Source organism: Gadus chalcogrammus, chromosome 18, assembly GCF_026213295.1.
Source record: "Gadus chalcogrammus isolate NIFS_2021 chromosome 18, NIFS_Gcha_1.0, whole genome shotgun sequence".
Lineage (NCBI taxonomy): Eukaryota > Metazoa > Chordata > Actinopteri > Gadiformes > Gadidae > Gadus > Gadus chalcogrammus.
The window spans coordinates 16,002,346-16,029,036 of NC_079429.1; the positions used below are offsets into that span (position 1 = coordinate 16,002,346).

The window sequence follows — 26,691 nt, forward strand, 5'->3', positions numbered from 1 at the left end:
ACGTCTGGAGACTGCTCCTCACCCACCTACACTATAGACTATTCTACCTAAGTCTCTACCCATGCTGTATTCAATCCTCGAAAAAAACTGTATATTCGACCCTCTGATCCAACCTGTCATCTGCCTTGATTTCCACTTCAAGAATTACTACTACGAGGAAAAAATACACAACGCAGAGTCTTTACGAACAGTTTAGAAATAAGATAAAATCTAACAGACTGGTCCAAGAGTCCGGTCCATGAGTCCGGTCCTTGAGTCCGGTCCTTGAGTCCGCTCCGTGAGTCCGGTCCGTTAGTCCGGTCCATGAGTCGGGTCCGTTAGTCCGGTCCATGAGTCCGGTCCGTTAGTCCGGTCCATGAGTCCGGTCCGTTAGTCCGGTCCATGAGTCGGGTCCGTTAGTCCGGTCCATGAGTCCGGTCCGTTAGTCCAAAAAAGTATGAATTAAGATGCTTAGCAGAGGTTTGCTAATGTCACATTTTGCCATCAACAACCAAATAAGCTTTGTTAAAAGGACACCACACGTTTAACTTGAAAATATAAGATAAGATTAAATAAAATAGAACTTTATTAATCCCGGACGAGGCGTTCAGGTACAGCAGGACAAATTATATTGAAATAATAATTCAAACCAAGAACACAAACTGAGTGTTGTTTGTGTTGCCTCAGGGCCGGAGGGCGACTACTACCGGCTCCTGCTCCCAGGTACCTACACCGTGACGGCCACGGCCCCCGGGTACCACCCCTCCACCAGCACCGTCACCGTGGGGCCCGCCGAGGCCATACAGGTAACCCTTACCCTGGGGGGGGGGGGGGGGGGGGGGGGGGGGGGGGGTGGTGTGTGTGTGTGTGTGTGTGTGTGTGTGTGTGTGTGTGTGTGTGTGTGTGTGTGTGTGTGTGTGTGTGTGTGTGTGTGTGTGTGTGTGTGTGTGTGTGTGTGTGTGTGTGTGTGTGTGTGTGTGCGTGCGTGCGTGCGTGCGTGTGCGGTGCACACTCTTGAAAATGTGTGAACACCAGCTCTCTATGCTTGGCATTGAGAACGAACATAAAGGTGTAACATTGGTGTTGTATATGTGTTGGTGTATTGGTGGTGTATGTATATTGTACATATATTTAAATCTAAACATAAACAACCCTCTGCTTCTTCACTCTATCTTCTCCCTCCCAGCTCCACTTCTACCTGAAGTCAGCACCCAAGCACAACTTGAACACCAAGCATCACCACAGCAAGAAGAACCTGTCTTCTACCAAGGTCCCCACTAGGTTGGGCCCCAGATAAGACACTAACACTGATCGCGCACATGCCCGCATTAACACACAGACGCACACTGGCACGCACACACACATCAATACACGCACACACAGACACACACACCATGTATATATAAATACACCTGGCCTCAACCACGTTCCCCTCAAAGACCCTATAACTGATCAATACACACACACACACACACACACACACACACTGTCCCCACTCTCTTATAAACACACACACATCTGTGCACCCACTTTTCCAGCCCTACACTCAAAGGCAGTCACAAACAACATACGCAAGTAAAGGAACCTTAAGTCTCTTGGGTGCAGCAAATGTTTTCAAAATTTTACCAGCGAGACACACACAACCACACGCAGACTCACACACACACATAGGTATTATAACACACTCACAGATCCATAAACACACCCTTACACCATCACATATACGGAATGGCCTTTGGTTTTTGTGAGAGTATATGATCATTATAAATGATTTGTTATAATAATCATTGTATTACCCAAATGTTTTGTAGATACATTTAAACTGTGCGTCTTGTGTATTTATGTATAAATTGTGATTTTGTTGAACATGACAAAGCTACAGTTGTGAAAGAAGTTCTAAATTCACTATTACTATTACATTCATTATTATAAATTGATAAAAATAAAAAATAAAGAAAACTCACATTCATGCGTCTTCATTCTTTACTTTTTTCAATATACATAACTTTCTACAAAACATTCCTTCATTGGCTATGGCTGCCAGCATTGTACAATAAAACAGATGTCTTGTTTGGTTAACTATACTGCCATCTGCTGGCAAAGAGGAGCAGGTGCCTTAGCTTCCGTCACATTGAATTAATGCAAACGTTTCCGTGGGAGCGAAGATGAAACTGAAAACATGGTGGAGAAGGCCACCTGTGAAACAAAAAACGATGAAAAAAACATGCTATGCAATAAACCTGGGTCTACTACCACTACCACCCAGATTCCCCTTCTGGTGTTAAGAAAGTAGCTTAATCTACTACTTATCTGTAATTACTACTACTACTACTAATAATACTAATACTACTACTATTCAATACTAGGCTTACTACTAGTGACACTACCACCATCACCGCTAGGCTACTAGTTGTACGACTACTACCACATTACATACACGGATATTTCCCTACTCAACTGTGTTCCAGTAGGCGTCCAGTAGGGTTCACTGCGTCACAAGGCAGACAGATCAGCTGATCAGGTCCCGGCAGCTTTGGGATCACCAACGGGAACATTAAATAATCAGATCTGTAGTAAGCATTCAATGAATCGTATAATCTCACCTCATTATTAATGATTAGGACTTTTCCCTCTATACTCTAAATGCATCCAGTCATAGTTAATTATTCTAAATATGTATAATATTATCATCCTCAGAATGAAACAGGGTTTTGTTTAACATCAACATTGATATACTAGGATTTGTATTATGTGGATACAACTCTAAAACAATGAGAGGGAGTTGTACAGACATGAACCAGCCTTGGAAAAATTCCATGATAACCTCACTCTCTCTCTCTACCCCTCTCTCTCGCTCTCGCTCTCTTCTCCTCTCTTTCTACCTCTCTTCTCTCTCTCCCTCCCGCTCTCTCTTGCTCTCACTCTCTCTCTTCTCTCTCTCTCTTTCACAAAACTCTGCCCTTCCTCTCCCCATGAATCCATCAGTGAAACTGTCATCCTCAAGATGAACCATTGTTTATTTTTATGATCTTTCCAAAGTGTCATCCATCCACCATATCCTAAAACAATAGATCACTTCTCTTTTTGACTAAACTACTCTGCAAGAGAACTTTCATCTCTTTTCCTTTCGGTTGTTGTGGCGGACACAATGCGCTTTCACAACAATAGTCCCGGAACAAACAGGAACCAGCCGAGGTCTGCCCGTTGGCACCCAGCGGCGCATTGAACGAGTCCAGAACTTTCCATGAGGCAGAGAATACTGAAAACATGCCAGATCGTTTCATCTGGAAAGTATATGAATATAAAAACATGATGATGTAGGCTTTACGTGCCATATAGCTGTAAACATATACTCCTACTAATAATACTGCTACTAATTATACCACTACTACTGCTACTAATGCATATACTGCTAATTCTATGAATATGAATTGCAACACTCCTATTACTACTCATAATAATACAACTAATAACAAGGGTTAGGGTCACACATTTCCATGCAGAAAGCACTTTCTTTTTTGTTGTCTGCAAAAACTACCACTACAGTTACTCAAAATATTGAATAACTTATATAACTCCTACTACTTACTAATACTACTTGGCCTGCTGTGACCAACACAAATATGACTGCAAATAGACCCTTTAACGATTGTGTTTCATAAGATTGCTAGAGGTTATGATTTCTGAACATTGGATCAATCTTTGCAGGATTATTGTGGACAATATCTGACTATGATTCAGTTTGTTTCTCTGAGTCCAACCAGCGACCCTGGTGCTTGGCCACTAGGACCCAGATCCACTGTTGCAGTCCCAGTTTCCCGAGGGGCCTGATAAACTGCCGAAAAAAGGACCTACTGCCTAAAACAACAATATACCTCTCTTATATCTTTTACGAATTAACCCAAAGATATCTAAAAAAAACATTATTTTTGATTGGTCATTAGTTTCGAAGAGTCATCCAATCACGCTTGCGGGCTAAGCATTTGCTTAAATCTCCCAGATTTAATCAACTTCTTAAACCATGACCACTGAGTCATAATCATAAAACATCAGCACTGCATCACATTCATAATCGCTGCAGCAAGACAACAGGCCTGCGTGTTGTCGCTGGCCTGTTGCGGCCGGTTCATCCCCTCTCCTCCTCCTCGCCAACACCCCCTTAGACGCTACACGCCAGAGTAGATTGCCACGGTCCAAAACAATTGTTGGACTGTGTGCTGGCCAACGCCGCCATGCACTCACTTTAGTCACAAACAACGGGCCGCCAATTCATTGGTGGTCCAGGGGGGGGGGGACAATAGAACTCATACCCACATGTCTCTCTGAATGACCGGTCGCTGTACGGCGGACAAAGACCCCAATTTATATAATACGACTGATCTAGCGCATTCGTTGAGTACAGTGAATTATACTGTGTGTGTGTGTGTGTGTGTGTGTGTGTCTGTGTGTCTGTGTTGGTCAAACGGCGCGTCAATGAAGCCCACCTGTGACATTTTACAAACACAGCTCTCCCATGGTGAGCTCTTCCCGCTCATCGATGAGTAAGAACTTAACCCCACACTTCTCTAGGTCATCACATGTTCCCACAATGCACTGGGGTTGGTGCTGCTGTGGACGGTGGACACTGGTGTACATGAGCTTTAAAAGGGTTCAGTATGTATGTGTATATGCATGTACAGTAGTGTGTGTGTGTGTGTGTGTGTGTGTGTGTGTGTGCGTGTGCGCGTGTGCGTGTGCGTGCGCATGCACGCACGGTTACGTTTGTGTGTGTACTGCGTGTTCAGAATGTCTATGTGTGTGTTTCCTATGTTGGACATTCAGAGAGAGTGTGTGCCTGTGTGTGTGTGTGTGTGTGTGTGTGTGTGTGTGTGTGTGTGTGTGTGTGTGTGTGTGTGTGTGTGTGTGTGTGTGTGTGTGTGTGTGTGTGTGTGTGTGTGTGTGTGTGTGTGTGTGTGCGTGTGGATGGCTGTGATCTTTAACCCACAGTCTGATGAGGTTGATTCCTATCCCTGATGAAGACACGACAAGGAAGAACACAAGTTTTGATTTCCAAGACAATTTGAATGTTTTCTGAAATCATAAAACACAATCCACTCCATACCAACTCTATTGTAAATGTGTTACTTATTTTATAACCAACCCTTATAATATACACTAATGTATAGAATACTGTGGACTTTGACCTATAAATACATAAATATTGTATTGCTACATACATCCTTGGCTGTGATGGACTCCACTTCCCCCAATTGTCCAGACAAAGATGAGGAAACCCGGTTACTGCTGGCACAGCACATAATACATAGAACACATACACACGCAAACGCGCACTGAACATGCAGACACACACACACACACACACACACACACACACACACACACACACACACACACACACACACACGCGCACGAACACACACTGAACATGCACACACACACACACACACACACACACACACACTGAACATGCACATACACAGTGAATATGCACACACACTCTGAACATACATGCAGGCACACACACACACACACGCACATACAAACACACACACACACACACACACACACACACACACACCTTAATTGTAAATGCACACACACACACACACACACACACACACACACACACACACACACACACACACACACACACACACACACCTTAATTGTAAATGCACACACACACACACACACACACACACACACACACACACACACACACACACACACACACACACACACACACACACACACACACACACACACACACACACACACATTAACCTCTGTCGTCACTGAGGCTGTAGCTCAGGTACACTCTTACTTCTGTGAATAAGATTGTCAAAAGAATATTTCCTCTGCCAAAAGCACTTGCACACACCAGATAGCACACGTTGAAACCCTGTGCTTCTGTTTACAGTTTGAATTTTCTATTTATTATAGAAAGTGGACAGAGTAGACTTCAAAGTACAAACCTAGACAGAAAAATATGATATCCTTATTATCATGATAGCCTATGAATAAATTAATGGACAAGAAAAATGGACATCAATGATATCTACAAAACAATAAATATATAACAGGCCTATAAGCCTATACATATGTCAATGTGTCAATTGTTTGCCAATGTAATCTGATACTAACTCTATAAACCACTCTCTGTATAACGCTATATATGATATATAAGAAGGGACGTCTTTGAGGGTCATCATAGGAACAACAAATCCCTTTGTTGCAACAGGGTTAATCAAATACAAGTATTTTATCAGTTTTAACTCAGGCACTATCTCAGCCAGCCTAAGCAGAGGCGTGCCACATTTTATATTCCATGAGGCGTTCACGTCGGCATGGGAGAGCGGAGAACCAACCAGTTCAGTGATTTCAGCTTCTACTGGGATGACAGCTGATCCCGTCGAGACTTCGGCATCGGCAGCACCCCTGCCGTGTGGCATACGGTCTACAATCTTCGTTTAAGCCGCCAGTGTTCGCATTAGTGATCTCAAGTTAAAAAGTCATGGCTATACTTATGTCGCTAAAGTTGATGCCATAACTTAAGAGAATAAAGTGACACCATATCAGCGGCCACGGGTCGGATGTCTGGTCTAAGGATCTAACGCACGATCGTTATACTTTTCCGCACGAAAACTTGAAAGCGTACAGGTAAGCGATGCATTGCAGTGAATCTGTACACTCTTTAGAAGTGATACGTTTCAAGTAGTTTAGTTTTCTAGGTGAAATATAGAAGTAACATGACGGACAATGCATATCACAGTGTACTTCCACTTCAGTCTACTTTCCATAAATGTAATTCTTGAAGCGTAAAGTAGACAATTCGTAACTTTTCTCATTTGTTTCACGACTAACGTTACTTCACATGCATCTGAAAGCGTATACACGACCGAGATGGATTGGCAGTGATACAGGGCGTAGATCTCTGGGTCGAGCCCAGCACGACCTCCGTTCATCCAGTGTGCTCTGTGCATACAAAGTACCCGTCTATCAGGGACAGACGTGACCTGAATGATCCGGGCCAACAGGGGCCTATCTGATCTGATCAGATCAGATCAGGCCCCCTAGTCTAAAGTGGTCTGGGAAAAGTCCCCTCAATGCTCTAGCCCCTGTGTCAGATGGTCCAGTGTGTAAACGGGAACCACCATCATACATGGACATCATGGGGTTGATTGATGACTAAAAACTAGTTTGAGGAAACATAATGTACCAACACCGTTTCAAATATTAATATCTGTCATATTCGATTTTTGGTGCAATTAATACTAAGTGTCCATTCACATGTTTTGACGCTGGTTGAATGGTTTAATACTTGATCTTCTAACGAGCTCACCATTATAACGTGTTGCTATCGAGACAAATAGCTGGAGAGCAAGCAGTTGACAGAGAGGGCCTGGACTGAATAAGCCAGGCAGTCTCAATTACATGTGTCTGTGTGTAGTTGATCTATTCATTATTCATTGCTTGAGGTTGGATCTCTATCTCAACGTTGTTCTAGATATTGTGTACTTTATCAGAAGTCTTTCTTCTCACTGTAGTTTGCTCTTTATATAACTGATCTAAGATTTTGTTATTTGGTATTTATTATATAGTGTTGCAAAGCCTACTGTCAATGCAATACAGAATACTGCCAATTATACACAGAGCTTGACAGTATGACTGGTTAGTGTCCGTCGAGTTTATCTCTGTGCTGTAGTTAGAGGGAAATCACACATTTAGAAATCGCAATATCCCTTATGCAAATGTTGGTGCTGATGACAGCCTCTGTTTGGTCTACACACACTGGTTTTCAGTCAACACATGATATCAGCCTTGAACTGGAGGTGTGATGTCATCTGAAATCGTACTAGGCAAATTATTCTACACCAGTCAATATTATGATAGTTGGTGTACATTTCTAAGTAAAGATGCTGCATTACTTTTAGGCTTTTAAATGTATTATTAATTATAAAACCCACTCGTAGAGGAGGGGATTGGAGAAAGAGACCCAGGTCTGTTGTGGCAGCCTGTCAGGTGTAATAGTTTTGTAGTTACAAGCATAGAGACGTTACGTTTGAAATGGGTCCATCTACTGCGGCAAACACAGGGAGGCGCATCCATTAACAGTGTAGCTCGGTTGCCATAGTAGTAGTTACTATGGCTACAGACAGACCTGAGAGCTGCTTTGACATTCTGTATTTCTGACAGAAGGCCAAACATTCCTGCCCTTGGGCTTGGGATTTATCGGTGTGTTTAGTATGTGATTTAACAAGAGGAATTCTGTCTCATAACATCTCCTGTTGTGCGCCGGGTGACTTACCAAAAAGTACCAAACTGCGAAAATTGTCTTTCAGGCTTATTCTCTAATTAACAATTCAAAAGCTAAACTCAATAACATGTAGCAGCCTGTATCTTAACATCAAAAACATCAACATCAAATCGAAATTCTAACTACTAATTGAAGTATCATGTCTGTCTTCACGTTGTCAATCTGTTATCACCAAAACAATTATCAGTCCATGTTCTGTTGGTCTTAACTCTTCCATGTTTGCCGCTTCCTTTCTTTATTCCCTCCTGTCTACGCCTGACTCGTTATAAATCAAAAGTCCGGCTCCCCCAGCACTTTTGAACCTGTCCACTTTGTGTTTTGAAAGTTGGTTCCAAAAGGCTTGGTTTCATGTCTGCTTGTGGGGATGGTAGTTATCAGTGTGGAGCCGTCTTGACCTCTAATCCTGCAACCAGCAGGAAGGAAAGTAGCATCCACCAATCTCTTGGCTCTCATGACATTACAATCATTGGAATATTCTGTAACCCAATCTGTTCTTCATCCCCCTCCCAAGGTGAAACACGACCCGAGCTAATGGGGCCTCCTACTTCGTCTTCCTCTCCTCAAAATACTTCTGAATGTGCCTGTGTACTCAAAAAGTGTCATCTATGAATGATACACATATCCCCACACGCGGTTGAAGTTATTAGCCTGTGTATTTAAATGTGTTGTCACCACAAAGGGTGTGTTTTACATTATATGGTAATGAGGCTTGGTTGAGCCGGCCAACTGTTTTATGGACCACTGTGTTTGGATACAGATATAACGGGTATCGGTATTAACCTACAGACAATCACAGTGTATGTTTTTGGGGGTATTACGTCAGATTCAGGGCTTTCATTTAGCAGATGCTTTTGTCTAAAGCAAAATGGAGTGCATTGAGATTCATGTCATCAAGGAGGATCAGTAAGGGGTTAAGCATTTTGCTCATCAGACCTACATGTGGGGATCAAACCCATCCCTCTCAGTTAGCCCTTGGCATTCAAACACTTTAGGAGTACAATTGATCAGCTTCCTACAGGCTAACCTACTCCTCCTTTTGGATGGTTGGTGAACTCCGAGCTTAATTATTGATATTTTCTATTGCGTCTTGTGTCAACATTTGGTGACACAGGATATGAGATGCGTGAGTTCTTTAGCACATGTTGCATGTGAAAATACACACCTGTGTAATGTATCTGTCATATTTGCTGGTGGAAGAAGGGGGCAGGATAGTCTACTGATAGTTACGGTGGTTTACTCCCAGGCGAAAGGTTGTGGGTTCAATCTCCAATGTCAACAACCTCACTTTAGGCATCCCGTAGCAAGATGCCCCAACAACCCTCCTAGCAACTCCTTAATAGCATGCATGAAAAAATAACTTGTGTTGCTTTTGATAAAAGCTAAATGTATAGATGTGGCATAGTAACTTGCTAAAGTCATAGCCATAGCTCTTCGGTGGCGATCAATGCAGACAAGTTAACTAGCTCAACATGCTATCAATATTGCTGCCGCGCTTCGCTTCATTGACATTTCAGGAAGGAACTTAGGAGCTTGGCAGTTTACAGTGGTGCCCTGCGGGGTAGCTTAGCCAACTGCCCACTCAGCACCTCTTACATTCACATCCTGGAAGACAGAATCTCTTGTCCCTGGCTCTTTCAACATTTCTTTCTTGCTTTTCCCTTTGGGTGGTTGGGGTTAGCCGTCATTTTCCTTGCGGGTTTGATGGCTTATGGTTGGGGGCATGCCCACTAAGTGTGCCCCAAGAACCTCCCCTCCTGAATGAGAGCCTCTCAATGAAGGGGTCTGTGAGACTGAAGTTCTGCTGTAATAGCTTAAGCTAACAGTACATTTGACATAATTGAATGCTCCATTATTTCACGTTACTTCACACAGCGAACACAGAGGTTTTGGGTAGCAATAGAATTGCATGACAGCGTGCTTAACATTTTTGTGAGATGAGGGATTTGGTTTACTCGCTGACGAGGCAGAAAATGTTCCTAGACTGACATGAACGAGGGCCTGATGCTTATGGAGGGAAAGCATTAGCGTGCGTTTGGCTAGATGCTGAAAGCTTTATGACTCGATATCGGGTAGAACATTTTCTATGGTCAAATCTGTTCCTATGTTTGTTTCTTCACATGTAATATAAGCTTGATTTTTGTATGTATATTCTCCCTGAATGTTTAATATGTAATTGTTATAAGCTATAAATTGACTTTATCCGCTTATCAATCACATTATTCACGAAAGCTCATTTGGGTTCCAATGTAGTAGCCTATTCAGCGTAATATACTTTATGAATGGAAATCATAACTTTGATTAATTAGGGAATAGGTCAATAACATTTATTCCACGATCCAGATTAATCGATTAGGATTGATTAGAGGGTACTCTGCCTTAAATCATGACAAACCAAGTGACATTAAATATACAGTCCTTATCAATGAAAATTGTCAGGCAATAAAGTAAAGCAGACCCTTTTATCTAAAGCAACATGGAGTCTATTTAAGACACATCATTAAGAAGCAGGTAGGGGCAAGGCTGCTCCTGTCCAGAACTAGACTGTGCCTGCAGACATTGCAGGGATTCAGGACAGAGCATTAAGTTCTGGAGACAAGCCCCCACCAGTAGACTATCCAGCCCTCTGTGGCCCTCCGACCATGACAGGACGTTGTGACGTCATGACCCCTTCCAAACCTTTTCCACCGGAGTCCCTTCTGGAATGGGAAGCTAGGTCTGGCCTGTTCAGTCTCTGACTTTTACTAAGATGAGATATTTAGATTTTCATAGATCTATTCAGATTTACAACTAACCCTACCATTTTTGTTAAGGTTTTGAACATGATTCCATCAAAAATAAGTTACATAAGATCACATATGAAACTGGTTAGGTCCTCTTCTCTGAGGATTGGGTGTGGCATATCTACGGACACCTCTTGGGTCCTCCCAGGGAAAACCCTCTGGCCCCCAAACAATTCTAGCCGTTTCCTTGACAACACAGCACAGTTCCATCTGACTGTTCCTCCTCACCCTGGAAATGTTTATGCAGGATTGGAGCTCCACCCTGTGTACGTGTGTCATTTGGAAAGTTAAGGAAAGTCTGCTTGCCTGTCTAGGGGTGTGTTTGTGTTAGACATGCATTCAAGTGTGTGTGAATCTTTGTATTTGGCGTTTGCTGTGTGTATGTATTTCTGTGTCTCCGTATGTTGCTTACGTGTGTGCGTCTATTGATGTGTGCGTCTGTAGAATTACATTACAATTTGAAAAAGAAGAGTCTGAAAGCTTAAAGGAAAAGAGGAGGGAGGAGGGGTGAGGGACAGATGAGTAAGGATTGACCCTTTAGACGCAATGTAGATGGTAGATGGCTGACTCAGTCTGAGTCAGAGTTTGGAACAGGTAGACGGTAATGACTAACTTAGAACCACGATCGTACAAGGATGGGCACCTGCCCCTTCCTTGTTCAGAGAGAGGAGGACGAGAGAGATTGTGAGTCAACAATGAAGGTGTTGAGAAAGCTAAAGGTAAAGCTAGCCAAAGGGAGCGTGTTGTCTCCTCTCTCTACGGCCTGTGGGGACAGAGCTAATGAATGAGTTGTTTTTTTCCATGTCTGGACTTGTCCCCGCTAGCCTGAAGGTGTGTTTAGCTCCCAGTTGGACTGGATGAAAAGAAGATGCAAAATGATTCATAATGAATCACAGTCTTGATGTCTACCTCAATATTGAGTTTGGAGGCTAAAAAGGAAGATTTAAGCTGTTAGAAATATTTCAACAACATTATTATAAGTGATTTATGTCTAAATCGATTCAGGTAGTCACCAGGGCCGATTCTAATCTTCTGGGGGCCCTATGCCACACCCTCCTTGGGGGGGAGGGGGGCTCTCCGCCCACATTTGACGTATAAAATGTTCATGAATTCAAAATTATATTTATATATATCGTTAAAGCTAGGGTAGGAGATTTAGAGGAAAAAATCCAGACAGAATAAGATAGAGGTGGAAGTCTCCAACCGAAAAAAGAATCCAGATTTCTTGGTTTGTTTGTTTGCAGCTTTGGGTCTATAAGAGGCCTTCCATGTGGTCATCATTGGCTGTGTTTGTGTTCAGTGTTTGGCAGATGTGGGCCTGCCAGATGTTCAGTTGGCGCTGCTCCTCTCTGTGTACGACACTCTGAGGAGCCCAATATGAAGATAAAGGACCACTGTAAGGACCTTTCTAGAAAAGCACACGCCTGTGAAAACACAGTTTACTAGTATGTGGTCCCTTTGAAATGCTGAGGAATCGGGTTGTTAGATGCTGTTGATTTCTACCACACAGCAAGACTTCTGGGAGTCGAGAGAGAGACACATCGACCCCTACCCCCCACCTTCCTTCTGTATGGTCACATGACCCCGGCTGACATGTGTTGGTCCCCCCCCCCCCCCAACCCCTCCGCCCCATGTGCTGACAGACCAGACGATCCCAAAGCTAAAAGCAACGGAGACAAATGTCCCGTTATTGTTGTTGTTTGTTGTTGTTTTAATGTCTAGAACAGTCCGGCGCTGGGCTGAATGCGTGATGCTATACAGTAGGTAGCGCCTGGTTGGTCAGCAAAAACCCGCTCCCTATCTGCCAACCAGGGCTCTCCAGAGGCTTCTGCCTGCCTGTGTGTATGTGTGTGTGTGTCTTTTTGTGTGTGCGTGTGTGAGTGTCTTTTTAGATAGCATTGTGCATGCATATGTGTGCCAGGTGAGAATGTCAATGTGTTCAAAAGGGACAGCACAAAATCCTGAAACACACACACACACACACACACACACACACACACACACACACACACACACACACACACACACACACACACACACACACACACACACACACACACACTTCTCTGCCCTATTGAACACTTTCAGAATTGACATACCTTTACAGTAACTATTTGATGTACATCAGAGCAGACAGATATAAGCTGATGCATGGACTCAAACGTCGTCGCATTGTTCACATTAACAGACTGTGTGTGTTTGTGTGCGTGTGTGTGTGTGAGGGAGCGAAATCTAGAAGACTAGTCATCCCAATGAGAAACATGTGTTGGAATACACACACACACACACACACACACACACACACACACACACACACACACACACACACACACACACACACACACACACACACACACACACAGCTGAAAGCGGCACAAAGCAGCAACTGTGTGAGCAAAGAGAGATGACCCTGCAACAATCAACACACTCTCATGATATGTGTGTGTGACAGCTGTTGAGTGAGCTGTCTGTCATAACCCTGTTACTTTCTCCACAACCCCGATGATCGGCACCACGTAGTCTTTCTCTGCTCGTATAGGCAGTTCTGTTTAACTTAATTCTCAGACTGTGAGAGGGCCTAACCCGAAGCCCTCTATAGGGCCAGGAGAACAATAAATAGTGATAGTCAGAATAGGCCCTGAGAAGGACCAGGAATGCGGGATGCGTCCTTCTAGGGAAGGAGGAGGGCCACTAAGAAACATAGCAAAAGGACATTGAGTTAAAAATAGTCCAAAAAGGCCCGAGTATAAATAATGCTCAGAGCAAATAACTATTCCTGGAGCTCTGTCTGGCAGCTGTATTGAAGCTGATGCTAGTTGTATTGTATAAAGATGCTATGGTGGTTGTTTATATTTGGTGGTTTGGATACAGAGGTCAGGATTAAAGAGCGCTTGACTCCCAGGCGAAAGGTTCTTGGTTCAATCCCTCAATGTCCACATCCTTATGCTAGGCGATTATCAAGCACGACGCCGCTTTGGATAGAAGTGTAGGCTGAATGAATGAATTGTGAACAGGATATGTGAGGTGTATCAGGACGTAGGACCTCATAAATCCTGAGGTCCACTTCAGTTCCTCCCCTGCTAACAAGCGACCTTTGAACATCAACTCAGAAAAGATTTGGCGTGACGTTGGTATGCAAACTCGTTACTGCCTGTTGTGTTTATGCACGTGAAAACACGCTGGGCTACACTGTGTTTATTCAATCTTTGTCTGATGAAATAGTTGTCGATAAACTTTGACTTGGAATTGGATTGGGAGGTGACCACATCATAATAATTATATTATTATTATGTTATTATATTATTCCTTATAGCTTATATCACTACTACTACAAGTGCTCCTTCTTTGTTTTGATTAAATTGTCATTGATTAAGCTTATAAATACTCTTCACCTCAGGGTCAACATTGACTTTGTCTGGTGTGTGTGTGTGTGTGTGTGTGTACACTGTATATGTTTGTGTGTGTGTTTGTGTGTGTGTGCACGAGTCACACAGCACGTGCACTACTGACACACTGACCATCCATAAATACCGGCTAAGAGGCTTGTCTGCCTGATTGCACGCCCAGGGATTAGCTCTGCTGCACCTCTCTCTCTCTCGCTCTCTCTTGGTCTCTCTTGGTCCCCAGACTGTGGTTCTGGATGGGTCTTTAGAGTCCGCAGAAAGAATGGGTGCAAACTCTGTTGCTTGGTGTTTAAATCTGTATAGATATTTTAGCATTTTAGTTTGGTTTTTCTTGGATGTCTGTCAGATCTTGAACTAGATCAGAACTATTTCTGACGTGAATTTGAAACTAATGATTCTATCTTTCTATCTCTCTCTCTCTGGGCACAACACAGGTTAGCATGTGAGCTGCGCATTACCCACCACTACCTACTGTGTGATCATTAGCTAATGGGCTAGCTTGGGTTTCAATTTGTGCTGTGGTGCGCAACCACACGCACACGCACACGCACACGCACACGCACAGAAAACAGGAAACAGGTTAGGCCCCTACTAGGATGGCCTAACCTCTCTTTCGCTCTTATCTGTGTGTCTCATTCTCTATATCTCTTCCGTCTCTAGATAGAACCCTTATCAAGATAACCTGAGCCCTCTCTCTATCTCTCAGTCCCCTCTCTCCCCCGCCCCCTGCGGCGCTGGTGCTGCTGCCATGCCCCCCACCAGCTAGACAGAGGCTTCATTGACCCTCTGTCTCCTCTCCCTCCGTCTCGCCTTACACACCTGCAGTCTGTATAGCGCCGGCTGAGAGCGCTTACTTACGTCTTAGAGAAATTATTATTTAATTCTTTGCAAATGTTTGATTTAACGAAATTTGGGGCTAGCTTGATGATGTTGTATTGGAGCATTGATAGCTCGTTTTGTTTTGACATTCTTACTTTATTGGTCACCGAAGACTAAATTAAATTAGGCTATTTGTTTTCTGCAAAAAAAATATTAAAAAAACAACAATGCCATCCTCTGTGTTGGAGGCTTGTGACGGGAAGCCTAATTCGGTTTTACAGAATCATCTGGATATGTGTATTGAAGCCACCTAGTGGCGAGACTAGAGACCTGCATACATGAAGGAAACTAAGTTTAAAATAAATGACTCCCTCTCCCTCTCCCTCTCCCTCTCTCTCTCTCTCTCTCTCTTTCTCCCTCTCCCTCTCTCTCTCCCTCCCTCCCTCTCTCCAGGGGATGAGTGATGGAGGTGGGCTCGGTGGTCCGGGCGGTCTTTGAGTTTCTCCCCAGCGTCTCCGAGGAGCTGCCTCTCTTCGCGGGCGACGTCATCGAGGTGCTCAGCGTGGTCGACGAGTTCTGGCTGCTCGGCAACAAGGATGGAGTCACGGGTGAGTGGACGGTCCACCTCATCATCATCCAGAGATGACTCGAGAGTACATGGGATTACATTAATTAACATGCGGGTACGAGAAAATACATGAGATTACATAAAAGCGCATTAAATGACATAAAATGACATGAGATTAAATACATTTGCATAAAATAACTTTAAGATTACCATATATTACTTGACACTACATGAGATTCCATCATAATACATACGATTTCATGAGATTAAATCAAATTAATTGAAATGACAATAGATTACATGAGATGACTAATAATACACACAATCAAGAAATGAATCACATAAGTCTAAATGACATCAAAGGAGTCGATCTAAAATGACATAAGACCACAGGGAATGGCATGGCGTTACATGACCTCAAATAACAAGGTACGAGGGCAGAAGAGTACCTCACATGACCTGACCTGTCCGACGCTCCATGCCACGGCGCCCCCTGCAGGCCAGTTCCCCAGCACCTTCGTGGAGGCGGTGCCCATCCCCAGTACCAAGGCCGGGGACAGACTGTATGTGTGCATCAACGACTTCACCTCCAGCGAGCCCGGGACGCTCGCTCTAAAGAGAGGTACGGTACACAGAGGGCATGCTCGCTCTACCGCCGACGCCATCCATGTGACCAATGGGGAAGACTTTAATGACAGTTGTATGTTTTGTATTAAGATGTTATTGTTGGTAAGTGGCGACTACATTAACGGTACGCTATTGGCTGTGCAATGTGTCTGGTGGCTGTGCAATTCCGATATGAATAACTGAGCACAAAGATTTTGAAGGAGAGTCAAATAAATAAATGTGTAATAAACAAAAATAGACTAGAATGATATATTAGTCATGTTTGCCTAATCATGTGATTGTCATTTAAATGCTGCATGTTTTTTTCACCTCTCCTCCTGCTACTTATTTGAAGGAGTATAATGTCAGTGTGCTCAGGTAAATATGATGTCTTGTGGTGTAGTGTAATTGTGTGTTTGGGTATAACTGCCTTCCATTATCTTCAACAACATCAGAGTTGACTTCTTATATGCGATAGTAGCTACACACAGTGACCACTAGATGTCACCAGAAGCGGCTTTAGGATGAAAATGCTACACTGATATTCTATTACTATACATCTCTCTGTTTCAACGTCTTGTTACTTTAAATACGTCACACGTTTGTTGAGTTAGCTAATGTTTTGAAAGCCTTAGAGGGTATATCATATATGTGTGAACAAAAATGGACAGGCTTCATTCCCCAACATATTTTAGTGTCATTGACATAAAATTTAATAATAATTAATTGTAGTAAATAAAGGGCACATGTAAAGAACAATTTACATTCCTCATTCAGTGTAAAAAACAAATCAGGCATCAAAACTGCTGAGATACTGAGATAAGGACCCATTTGTTTGTTCTACAGTTAAGATGGAGACTGTCATAACTATATGTTCCATATCGGTCAGCGAACACAATGGGGAGGCGGAGCCACACTGCTCTGGAATGTTGCCCTTTGACCTCTTGGCTAAACAGCCCAAACTTCCAATAGCGCCGTAGCTGCTCACTGCAGCATGACCCCAGAACGTGTACTTAAACCGAACAAAGGAAACTGACACTTAGGGAGGGAGTACCCAACTACTATAATCAGTTGGATACTATAGTCCAGGATGTAAGTTACAATTATTGTTCTTCAATAATAATAATTATTGAAGAACAAGGATTTAAACGTACATCCTGGACTATAGTATGTGGCATTTTAGTTTGCACTCACTAAAATGCATACAAAAAGTATCTAAAGTCCAGACATCTAAACCCAATGTCCTCAATACATGGGGTGCTGGAAGAGACCCCCACCACTGGCCACTAACCCCCCCCTGCCTTCTTCCCCAGGAGACGTGGTGGCCCCCGACTCCGGGGCCGCCACCCTGGACCTGGGCGCCCCCTGGCAGCGGGGCTGCTCGGCCTGGGGGGCCCGCGGGCTGCTGCCCTCCTCCTGCCTGAAGGAGCTCCAGCTCTCCTCCAGCTCCAGGCTGCTGTCGGAGCGCTGCGCCCAGGCCCAGGCGGCCGACCTGCCCCCCCACGCGCTGGGCCAGGCCCGGGCGCTCATGAGCCTCCACGCGCAGCTCCACGAGGAGCTGGACTTCCGCCAGGGGGACCTCATCGTCATCACGGGCGTGCCCGAGCCGGGCTGGTTCCGGGGGGAGCTGCGGGGCCACACGGGGGTCTTTCCCGAGGGCTTCGTGGAGCTCGTGGGGCAGCTGCGGTCCCCCCTCACCCCCGAGTTCGGGGACCGCCGGCCGGAGCTGAAGTTCACCGACCGCGACCGGAGGCCCAACGGTGGGGCGGAGTACGAAGGGCCGGAGGACGAGGAGGACGAGGAGCAGGAGCAGGAGCAGGAGGAGGAGGAGGAGGAGGAGGAAGAGGACGAAGAGGTGATGTCCGCAGAGGAGCACCAGCAGGAGGAGTTTGTCGAGGAAGAAGAAGAGGAGGTGGAGCAGGTGGAGGAGGAGCAGGAGGAGGAGGAAGAGGAGGAGGTGGAGGAGGGGGGGGTGTACGGAGTGGCGCTGTACGACTTCCGCGCCATGGAAGCGGGGGAGCTGGACTTTGACGTGGGCGACCGCGTCCGCGTGGTCAACACTCTGGAGGACGGCTGGCTGGAGGGCGAGGTCAAAGGTCGCCACGGCGTGTTCCCTCACCGCTTTGTGAAAATGGAGGACAACGGGCTCGCAGCGGCGGTGGAGGCCGACGCCGCTCAGTTACTCCCCGGCGAGCAGGAGCAGGGCTCTGATTGGACGACGTACGAGGACCACACGGTGTGGGACCTGGACTACTTCGAGCTGGCGGAGAAGAGGAGCACACAGGAAGACGCTAGCCGCGCTAGCGCCGGGCCTAGCACGCGGGCTAGCAACCAGCTGGCGCCCCAGCGGCAGCCCCCCCGGCCGGCCGCCCCGGCCCAGCCAGGACCCAGGAGACCCCGCTCCGCTCCGCCGTCCAGACCCAGGCTGCCGCCGCGGCCTAGCCCGCCGTCACTAGGCAACAGGCGGCATGTTAGCATGGGCCCCACCGCCGCCACTAGCTCCTCCGCGGCGGCTAACGGTAAAGGCTCTCCAAAGGCTCCCACACCTTCACCACTACAGCATCTCAGGCGCATCCACAGCCTCACGCTGCCCAGCCGCCGGCGCGCCCAGGACACGGAGGCGTACCAGAGGGCGCCAGCAGAGGGCGCCACCACCGGCGGCAACGGGAAGGCGGCCGGCCTTGGCAAGGCGCTGATCCGCATCGTGGAGACCCAGCGGCAGAAGAAGAAGCTGACGCGCCACTCGAGCATCAACGACGTGGACATGACGGAGCGGCGCACGCCCTCCCCGCGGCCGGCGGGGCGCGGCCGGCTGCCCGGCTCGCTCACCCTGGACGCCCTGGGGCTGTCGGCCGGGGACCTGGAGTCCAAGCTGTCCCAGCAGCTCTTTGAGTTCGAGAGGAGCCTGACGCCGGCCACCGACGACGACCCCGCCGAGGTGTTCCCCGACGGCGGCCGCGACCACGAGGACGGCGACGGCGGCGAGGACCCCGGCGACCGAGCGCGCGTCTCGCGCCACTACTCCATCCTGGACTACGGCACCGAGGGCGACATCATGCGGGGCTCCGCCCCCTCCCCCGCCCCCGCCCCCTCCCCGCCCCGCGGCTTCTTCTCCTCGTCGTCGTCGGCGCTGTCGTTGCTAGCGTCGTCGCTAGGGGAGAGAGGCAGGTCGCTGCGCCCGCCGCCGCCTCGCCCCCGGACCCTCCGCCCGCCGGCCCCCGCGGCGTACAGGCCGGCGCGCCCCGCCCCCCGGGCCCCCGGGCACCGGGCGCCCCGCCCCCCCGCCAGCCACACCCGCTTGTTCTACGAGCCCGAGCCGGAGGCCACGCCCCCGACGCCGTCGTCAACGGAGGAAGGCGGCGAGTTCGGGGACCTGGCGGCGCTCCAGCGCGAGGAGGCGGAGCGCCACGAGCAGGACGTGGAACGGCGACGGCAGGAAGCGGAGCGGGAGCTGGAGAGGCAGGCGGAGGAGGCGGAGAAGGAGGAGAGGCGGAGGGAGGAGGAGCGGCTGGAGGCGGAGGAGCGCGCGCAGGAGGAGTACCGCCTGTTGCTACGGATACAGGAGGTGGAGCGCGACATGGAGGAGTACGCGCACACGGCCGACGAGCTGCGCGCCATGCTGGAGGAGGAGGAGGAGAGGGGAGAGGAGGACGGGGAGGAGGAGGAGGAGGAGCAGGGGGAGGCCCGTCTGCAGGCCATGGAGAACCTGGAGTTCTGCAACTACACCCTGGAGACCCTCACACTGGAGCTGCAGCAGCTGCAAGGTAGGACCTGTCTGTCTGTCTCTGGCAAACCGCTCAGAGACCTGTCTGTCTGTCTCTGGCAAACCGCTCCGAGACCTGTCTGTCTGTCTCTGGCAAACCGCTCAGAGACCTGTCTGTCTGTCTCTGGCAAACCGCTACGAGACCTGTCTGTCTGTCTCTGGCAAACCGCTCAGAGACCTGTCTGTCTCCGGCACTGTCTGGCCGGGTGTATTCTTGTTCATCTGTCCCTCTGTCTATCTGCGCTTCTGTCTGTCTGTCTGTCTGGTCATTCTGACGGTCTGTCTGTCTGTCTTTCGTTCTGTCTGTCTGTCTGCATGTCCGTCTGTCCGTCTGTCCGTCCGTCCGTCCGTCTGTCTGTCTGTCTGTCATTCTTTCTGTCTGTCTGTCTGTCCGTCATTCTTTCTGTCCGTCATTCTTTCTGTCCGTCTGTCTCTGTCCGTCTGTTTCTTGATCCGTCCACTTTAATTTGGACTATCAATCTTAAATGCTGGAGGTCAGATCCACGTCAGCTGGTGGTGAACCAGAAGGCAGGCAGCTGATTCAAATATCTACCTACTTTCATGGTTGAATACCTTCTTTTTTTGTTTTACACGTCAATCACTACACTGCTGCTAGGTCTATATTTTAATGGTTTGATCTACAGCTCAAAATGAGAGGTCTTGGATATATGTATAGATTTTTTTTTGTCTCTATTCATTTTTCTTTTGCATATACATTTAAATTTGCTCCCAACACATGCCTCTACTTTAGACGGCTTTAGCGTGATTATATATGCTAATTTTCTTCATCAGGTTTCCTCTTCAAGTGAGAATGTACCTTTTGTAAGTACAGGTGTTTCTCAAATTCTTTCTTTAGATTAACTCCAAACAATAGAACAGGTAACCAAGCCTTTTTTAAACCTGCCCCCACTATCTGATACCCTCATTAGATATTCTGATAAGCCCATCAGATATAGGCGAACCACTTTTCTCTTGTTATTTACATTTCCCACAGTGAGTGAAGTGGAAATGAGCAGGTCTTAAAAATTAGCATTGGGACCTTGCAGGTTGTGGCAATTAGTAAACGTATGCGTTGGACTTTGGTTGCTGTTTGTGATGTTGTTGGTGATGTGGAACGGGTTTGGTTTCAGTTTTCAAACTTGCAAGTCGTTTAAATGACTCAAACTCTTTCAATGAATAAACTCATTATTATTTTTGATAGGACCCTGTCTGTGGGCAGTAAATAAGAAACAAATGTCAAAGTCACTATTGAATATTAAAGTTTGGAGAAAGACTAGAACAAAGAAAATGTATTAAATTAAAGAATGAAAAAAATATATAATGATATGATTTAATATTCATACATTCTGTGGAATAATCATAGTTAATTTGTTTCATCATAGCTATTTTTATTTAATGTTTGTGTGAAATTGACACACAAACACACACACATACCCATACACACACGAAAAACGCACACAGTCCTGGTTCCTCTTTCTCTCTCACTCTCTTGTCTGCCCCCTTTCTCTCTCCACACCTCTCTCTCTCTCTCTATGTTTCTCTACCCCTCTCTTTCTCTCTCCACACCTCTCTCTCTCTATGTTTCTCTACCCCTCTCTTTCTCTCTCTACATCTCTCTCTCTCTGTTTCTCTTTCACTCTCTACTTGTATCTGAGGAATCGCTTCGTGTGTTGTTGCAATGTTCTTTCGGGGCGTGGATCAGGAGTGTGAAGTGTCAGAGACAATGGGCTGTTTATTGTTCCAGGGCCGAAACTCCACGAGGTCCGTCCCACTCAGTCCACCAGGGGACGGCTCCAAAGTCCTCACGACACCCTCAAGATGCATAGACCATAAAGCTTTAAAGCGAGTTCATATCAACCATTATATCAAGATAGACTTTATTGACCCTGATGGAAAGCCAAGCTTTCCGGTAGCATATACCCATGACAAAAGTGAAGACATTGTAAGAAAAGTTGAAAGACAGGTCAGGTAGTGATGTTGAAAAAGTAGTGAACAATAAAAAAGTTAATTCAACCTACTATTCATTGAGTGACCCAGGATTGAAAAGTGTTCTCGAAACGGAGAATCATAAATAGACACACAAAACACGATTGCGAACTCTGCTTGAACACCGAGACAGCTTGCACAGTATTCACTCACAGGTTGGCCCACAAACACACACGTGCACACTAAGTACACACTGTAGGGTTTCGGTCATGTTGTGTTGCAAAGGTGAGAGGTTGATTGGTTGGTGAGTAGATAAGAAACAATGTCTGGCATAACATTAAGGAATTTGGATTTGATTGAACCAGCCCCGGAATTTAGTTCTTAAATTCTTAAAATGTGTACGTGTGAGTGTGTGAAAAGATAACCCAAATCTGGTTTGATGAGGAACACGTTCACTACAATAGAGTGCAGTGATGCATATCACAAAATGTGACACTTTAAAGCCCCTTTTAAAATAGATCGATGTTATACATAATGTTTTTCCCGTCCCATGAGATTGCATTGTGCTAAATTTTGACAGAATTCTAGGAATTAGTTGTTGACAAAAAGCCATGTTAACCATCAGGGAACGAGTGGTCAGGCACATCGCTGCCTCATCAGGGTTTTTAAATGGGTGTGATTAATGTGTGCGTGTTTGCTCAAGTGTGTGTTTATGCGGATGGATTGTAATTAGTGTGTGCCCCCCCCCTCCCCTACATTAAACTATCCCTTTAATAGCTGATATGTCTGTGCAGACAGAGCAGGGGGCGGCACTGAGCGACCTGCAGGCTTTATGAATAGGCTCATGTTTTTTTCTCACACTGAAGATGGCTCCTCTGCCCAGGGCGAGGGCCCGGGGACGGCCCCTGACAAAGGCCCTTTGTGCCTGGGGAGCTGCCAGCGCTACGCTGCACTGGGTCGGCGTAATCTGTCCCTTCCTGCAGGGCTCTGCTCTCTGGGTGGGGCTACGCTGAAATGTGCACATGTGGTACAAGTGTCTCTGAGCACGGATGATATTATCACCAAGTGTGCAGTTATACGATCCTTTCTTTCTTTTTTTATTCTCTCTTTCTCTGGTTCTTGCTTTCCTTTTTTTCCTTTTTCAATTTTTTTCCCTGTTTTTTTTATTCATTTTGTTCCGTCTTTGGTTTTCCTTTTCCTCCCTTTTTTCCTGGTTCCCTTTTTTTCTCTTCTGTATCTTTCACACAAACTGGGACACACACAGACATGATTGTCTGTTCGTTTTCTACTTTCTACAGAAATGAATATACATTTCCAACAATAGTATCCTTCTGGTCTCCAAAGCAAAGACCACCTGTGGCATTTAGTGGTTTTCAGTTCCCCCAAGGGTAATTCTCCAGCATTTCAGTCTCAAATAACAAGACAAAATATTTACACTTTTAAATCCGCCTTAGCCAGAAGGAAGGGACTGTTAATAACCATCACTTTTGGGCCATTTGGGAAGACTGGAAAAAAAACCCTGACCAAAACAGGAAGAGGAAATGATTCTGTCCTGGGTGGAAACCCCCCCCCCCCTTCAGAGTCTGGCCGCGGGGGTCAGATCCCTCTTCCCCCTGTCACAGACCACCACTGAACTCTAGACTTTGTTATCCTGCAAACAGTAGTTCTGGCCAATTACAAAACAGGGAGGGGCCCCCATTCTCCTAATCCACGAGTCACGTGACGCAACTCAATCTTAAAGCCCAGACGAGGCCCCGCCCCCTTCAGCAGCTCTAGCCCCTCCCCCCGACACGGGGCCCAGCGAATAGGGTGAGCCGAGGGGGGAGGGAACAGGCAGGATTTGGCTGGGAGTCGCTGTGGACCTCGTCAGTCCTGTTCAGGCAGCCGAGAGAGAGAGAGAGAGACGGAGGAGAAATAGTCTGTCAGTTTGACGGACTTGCAGAAAGTAAAACAATATGCCAAGCAGGAGAGGCCCTGCACAGCGCTGGCTAATGAAAACTAAAAGGACTATGGAGACAAGGTGGAGGAAGCCACTGTGAAGAAACAAACAGAAAGAAGGAGAGAAAGAGGACGGCGTTTTCAAGGAGAGCAGCCTGGGGATAACGGCCAGCCATGAAGGGTCAGGTGGTACTCGGACACCCTGCTGGGTACGGGGGGGCAGACTGGAGCTACGGACCCGGGGGCCAGCCGGTGCGCAGGGGGAAGAGCGTGGAGCAGCTTGGGGGCGCCGACTGGGCCAAGGAGAATGAGAGGGTGGTGCGGTTACAGCAGCTCCAGCAACTACACCACCTCCAGATTCAGCAGCAACAGCAGCAGCAGCAGCAACAGGTTGCTTTCCCAGGATATGGACCAGTTCCTGGGCAGCCCCAGGGGCCGATGATGTTTATGGGTCCTGGTCATCCAGTTCACCACGGCGGGATGGTTTCTGGTCCGGGTGGGCCCATGGCGGGGGTGGGAGGACCACCAGCACCACCACCTCTCCCTGGGCACATGCAGGCGGCTCCCTGGCCTGTGCATTTGGCAAACCAAGTGCACACGAGGCCACAGGAGATGGTCCCTCACCAGCCCCGCTTGGAGTACAAGAACCCAGGAGAGCCGGCCTTCGAAGACCTCCGACCGCTGAGCCGGGATCCTTTACTACCACCCCGGATCGGAGGATGGCCACCTGGGGCTGAGGAGAGCCGAGCGGGTGAGCAAGGCGCAGCACTGTTTCTACCAGGGCCCTGAGGACTACAACACCCACGACCGCAGCAGGGAGCCGCCGCATAACAATGACCACGTGGACCAAAGGGGTCAGGAGAGGTACAACGCGCCAGCGGAGGAGAGGCAGTACCAGCGCAACAAACAGGACCACTGGGCCACAGAGAGGAGCTACGAGTCGGACAATACCAGAGTCCCTCGAGATTTGGAGCACGCCGACGCCACTAGGGACCGGTACAGCTATCGGGGCCGCAACGAGGACCGGAGGTACTCTGATGATCACAGAGAGCAGGATTACTACGAGGACAGGAAGTATGTTAAACACGACCCCAGAGAACGCGGGGAATACGACCGACGGCGTGAGGACAGCCGCTACGACGAAAAGGAGGGTCGCAGGGACGATTACCGAGAGCGCCTGGACGGGGACCGGTGTAAGGACAGGGAGTACCTGGACCAGAGGGAGCAGGACCACTACCGACGCAGAGAGGACGACCGCTACGACTACGACGACCGCAAACCCAAGGACCATCACCCCGATGACTACTATGACCGGAGAGACAAGAAATATAGAGATGCAAACGGCCGTGCGGGCGAGGAAACCTTCTACTCGGGAAGGGACCAAAGCGATTCGGCCTGGGATGAGCGATACCGGGACGGCTACGACCGGAAGGGCGACGACCATCCAGGGGCACGGAGGAGAGACCGCTACGAAGAGGACATCGATCCCTGCGAGCGCCGAGCCGGGGATCCCACTCGTGAACACTCTTCGAGGGACCGCTACGATCGCCGGTACGACTACTCCCCGAGGGACCGCTACGACTTTGAGGGGGCCGAGGACCGACGAGGTGGCAGCGATTCCTCCCGGCAGGGGCGCTACGACCACCAGCCAGGTGACGACCGGCGACGGTACGACAGCGGAGAGCGCGGCGAGAGCGCGGGGACGTTACCACGCAACAGGGCCCGGGAAAGGTTCCAGGTGGTGCGATCGCTGTCTGAGGATACCCGGTACGAGGAGCCACCCCCAAAAGACGGCAAGACGAAGCACTGTGAGCGATGGGTGGAGGAGCAGAACCGGAAGCTGAAACTCGGGGAGCTGCACTTGTTGGAAGACCCGGAAACGTTCCGCCACGGGGCCGAAGAGGACCGCGAGACCGGGTACGAGTCCTGCTCCGGGGGCGGTGGACGCAAGCGGGGTCACAAGCCTGTTTACCTGGGGTCCCTGGACCGGAACAGCTTCTACAGGAAGACCGCTCCGAGCTCCATGAAGCACTCTCAATTTGCCACCACCAGGAAGAAGAAGCCAGGTAACCATCCATGATTATTTATATATTTGTCATCTTAACACCAAAGGAAGGCTCTCGTCCGTAGTGTGTGTGGGTGTGTTTAATTTTTTTAAGGCTGAACCCTAGTCTATCTCTGAATGAGTATCGACAGGCAGTTGCAAAAAGGCAGACACAACCAAATGGATGGTGAGGCGGTGTCACTCCCACTCCCCCTCACGACCTCCAGAAGGTCACTTGTGATGGAGACACCTCCCTAGACACCCCCCCTGGACGCCTGCCTAGAAACCATCGATCAATGGTGGGGGGACGCCCAATGTGCTGAGTCGCAAGGCTCTCCTGCAGGTCCCAGGATTGTGTGTCTGTGTCTCTGTGTGTCTGTGTGTGTGTCTCAGTTTCTGTTAATCCATCTCAATCTCTTTCTGTCTTTCTGGGAAGCATGTGTGTACATGTGCTGTGCGTGTGGGTTTGCGCTCCCATGTGACAGCATCGCCCTTCCTCTCAAGAAATTGGAGGTGAATTTAGAGGTATTTGTCAGAGACCTGCTGA

At 47.6% G+C, this 26,691-nt stretch overlaps 2 protein-coding genes across 4 annotated transcripts in view; both read left to right on the forward strand.

Moving 5' to 3' along the window:
- The window catches only part of cpn1 (carboxypeptidase N, polypeptide 1), a 19,153-nt gene extending 17,216 nt beyond the window's left edge, over positions 1 to 1,937 (forward strand). For both annotated transcript variants that reach the window (XM_056577230.1, XM_056577231.1), the window contains exons 8-9: positions 667 to 785; positions 1,166 to 1,937. In XM_056577230.1, coding sequence (XP_056433205.1) covers positions 667 to 785; positions 1,166 to 1,276 — 230 coding nt within the window. In that variant the 3' untranslated portion in view covers positions 1,277 to 1,937. The remainder of the gene's footprint in view (positions 1 to 666; positions 786 to 1,165) is intronic.
- A 4,389-nt stretch (positions 1,938 to 6,326) lies between these two features.
- The window catches only part of dnmbp (dynamin binding protein), a 45,275-nt gene continuing 24,910 nt past the window's right edge, over positions 6,327 to 26,691 (forward strand). For both annotated transcript variants that reach the window (XR_008893132.1, XM_056576800.1), the window contains exons 1-4: positions 6,327 to 6,639; positions 15,753 to 15,907; positions 16,367 to 16,489; positions 17,787 to 20,237. Coding sequence is in view for 1 of the 2 variants with exons in the window: in XM_056576800.1 (XP_056432775.1) it covers positions 15,763 to 15,907; positions 16,367 to 16,489; positions 17,787 to 20,237 (2,719 nt within the window). In the remaining variant the exon portion in view is untranslated. The remainder of the gene's footprint in view (positions 6,640 to 15,752; positions 15,908 to 16,366; positions 16,490 to 17,786; positions 20,238 to 26,691) is intronic.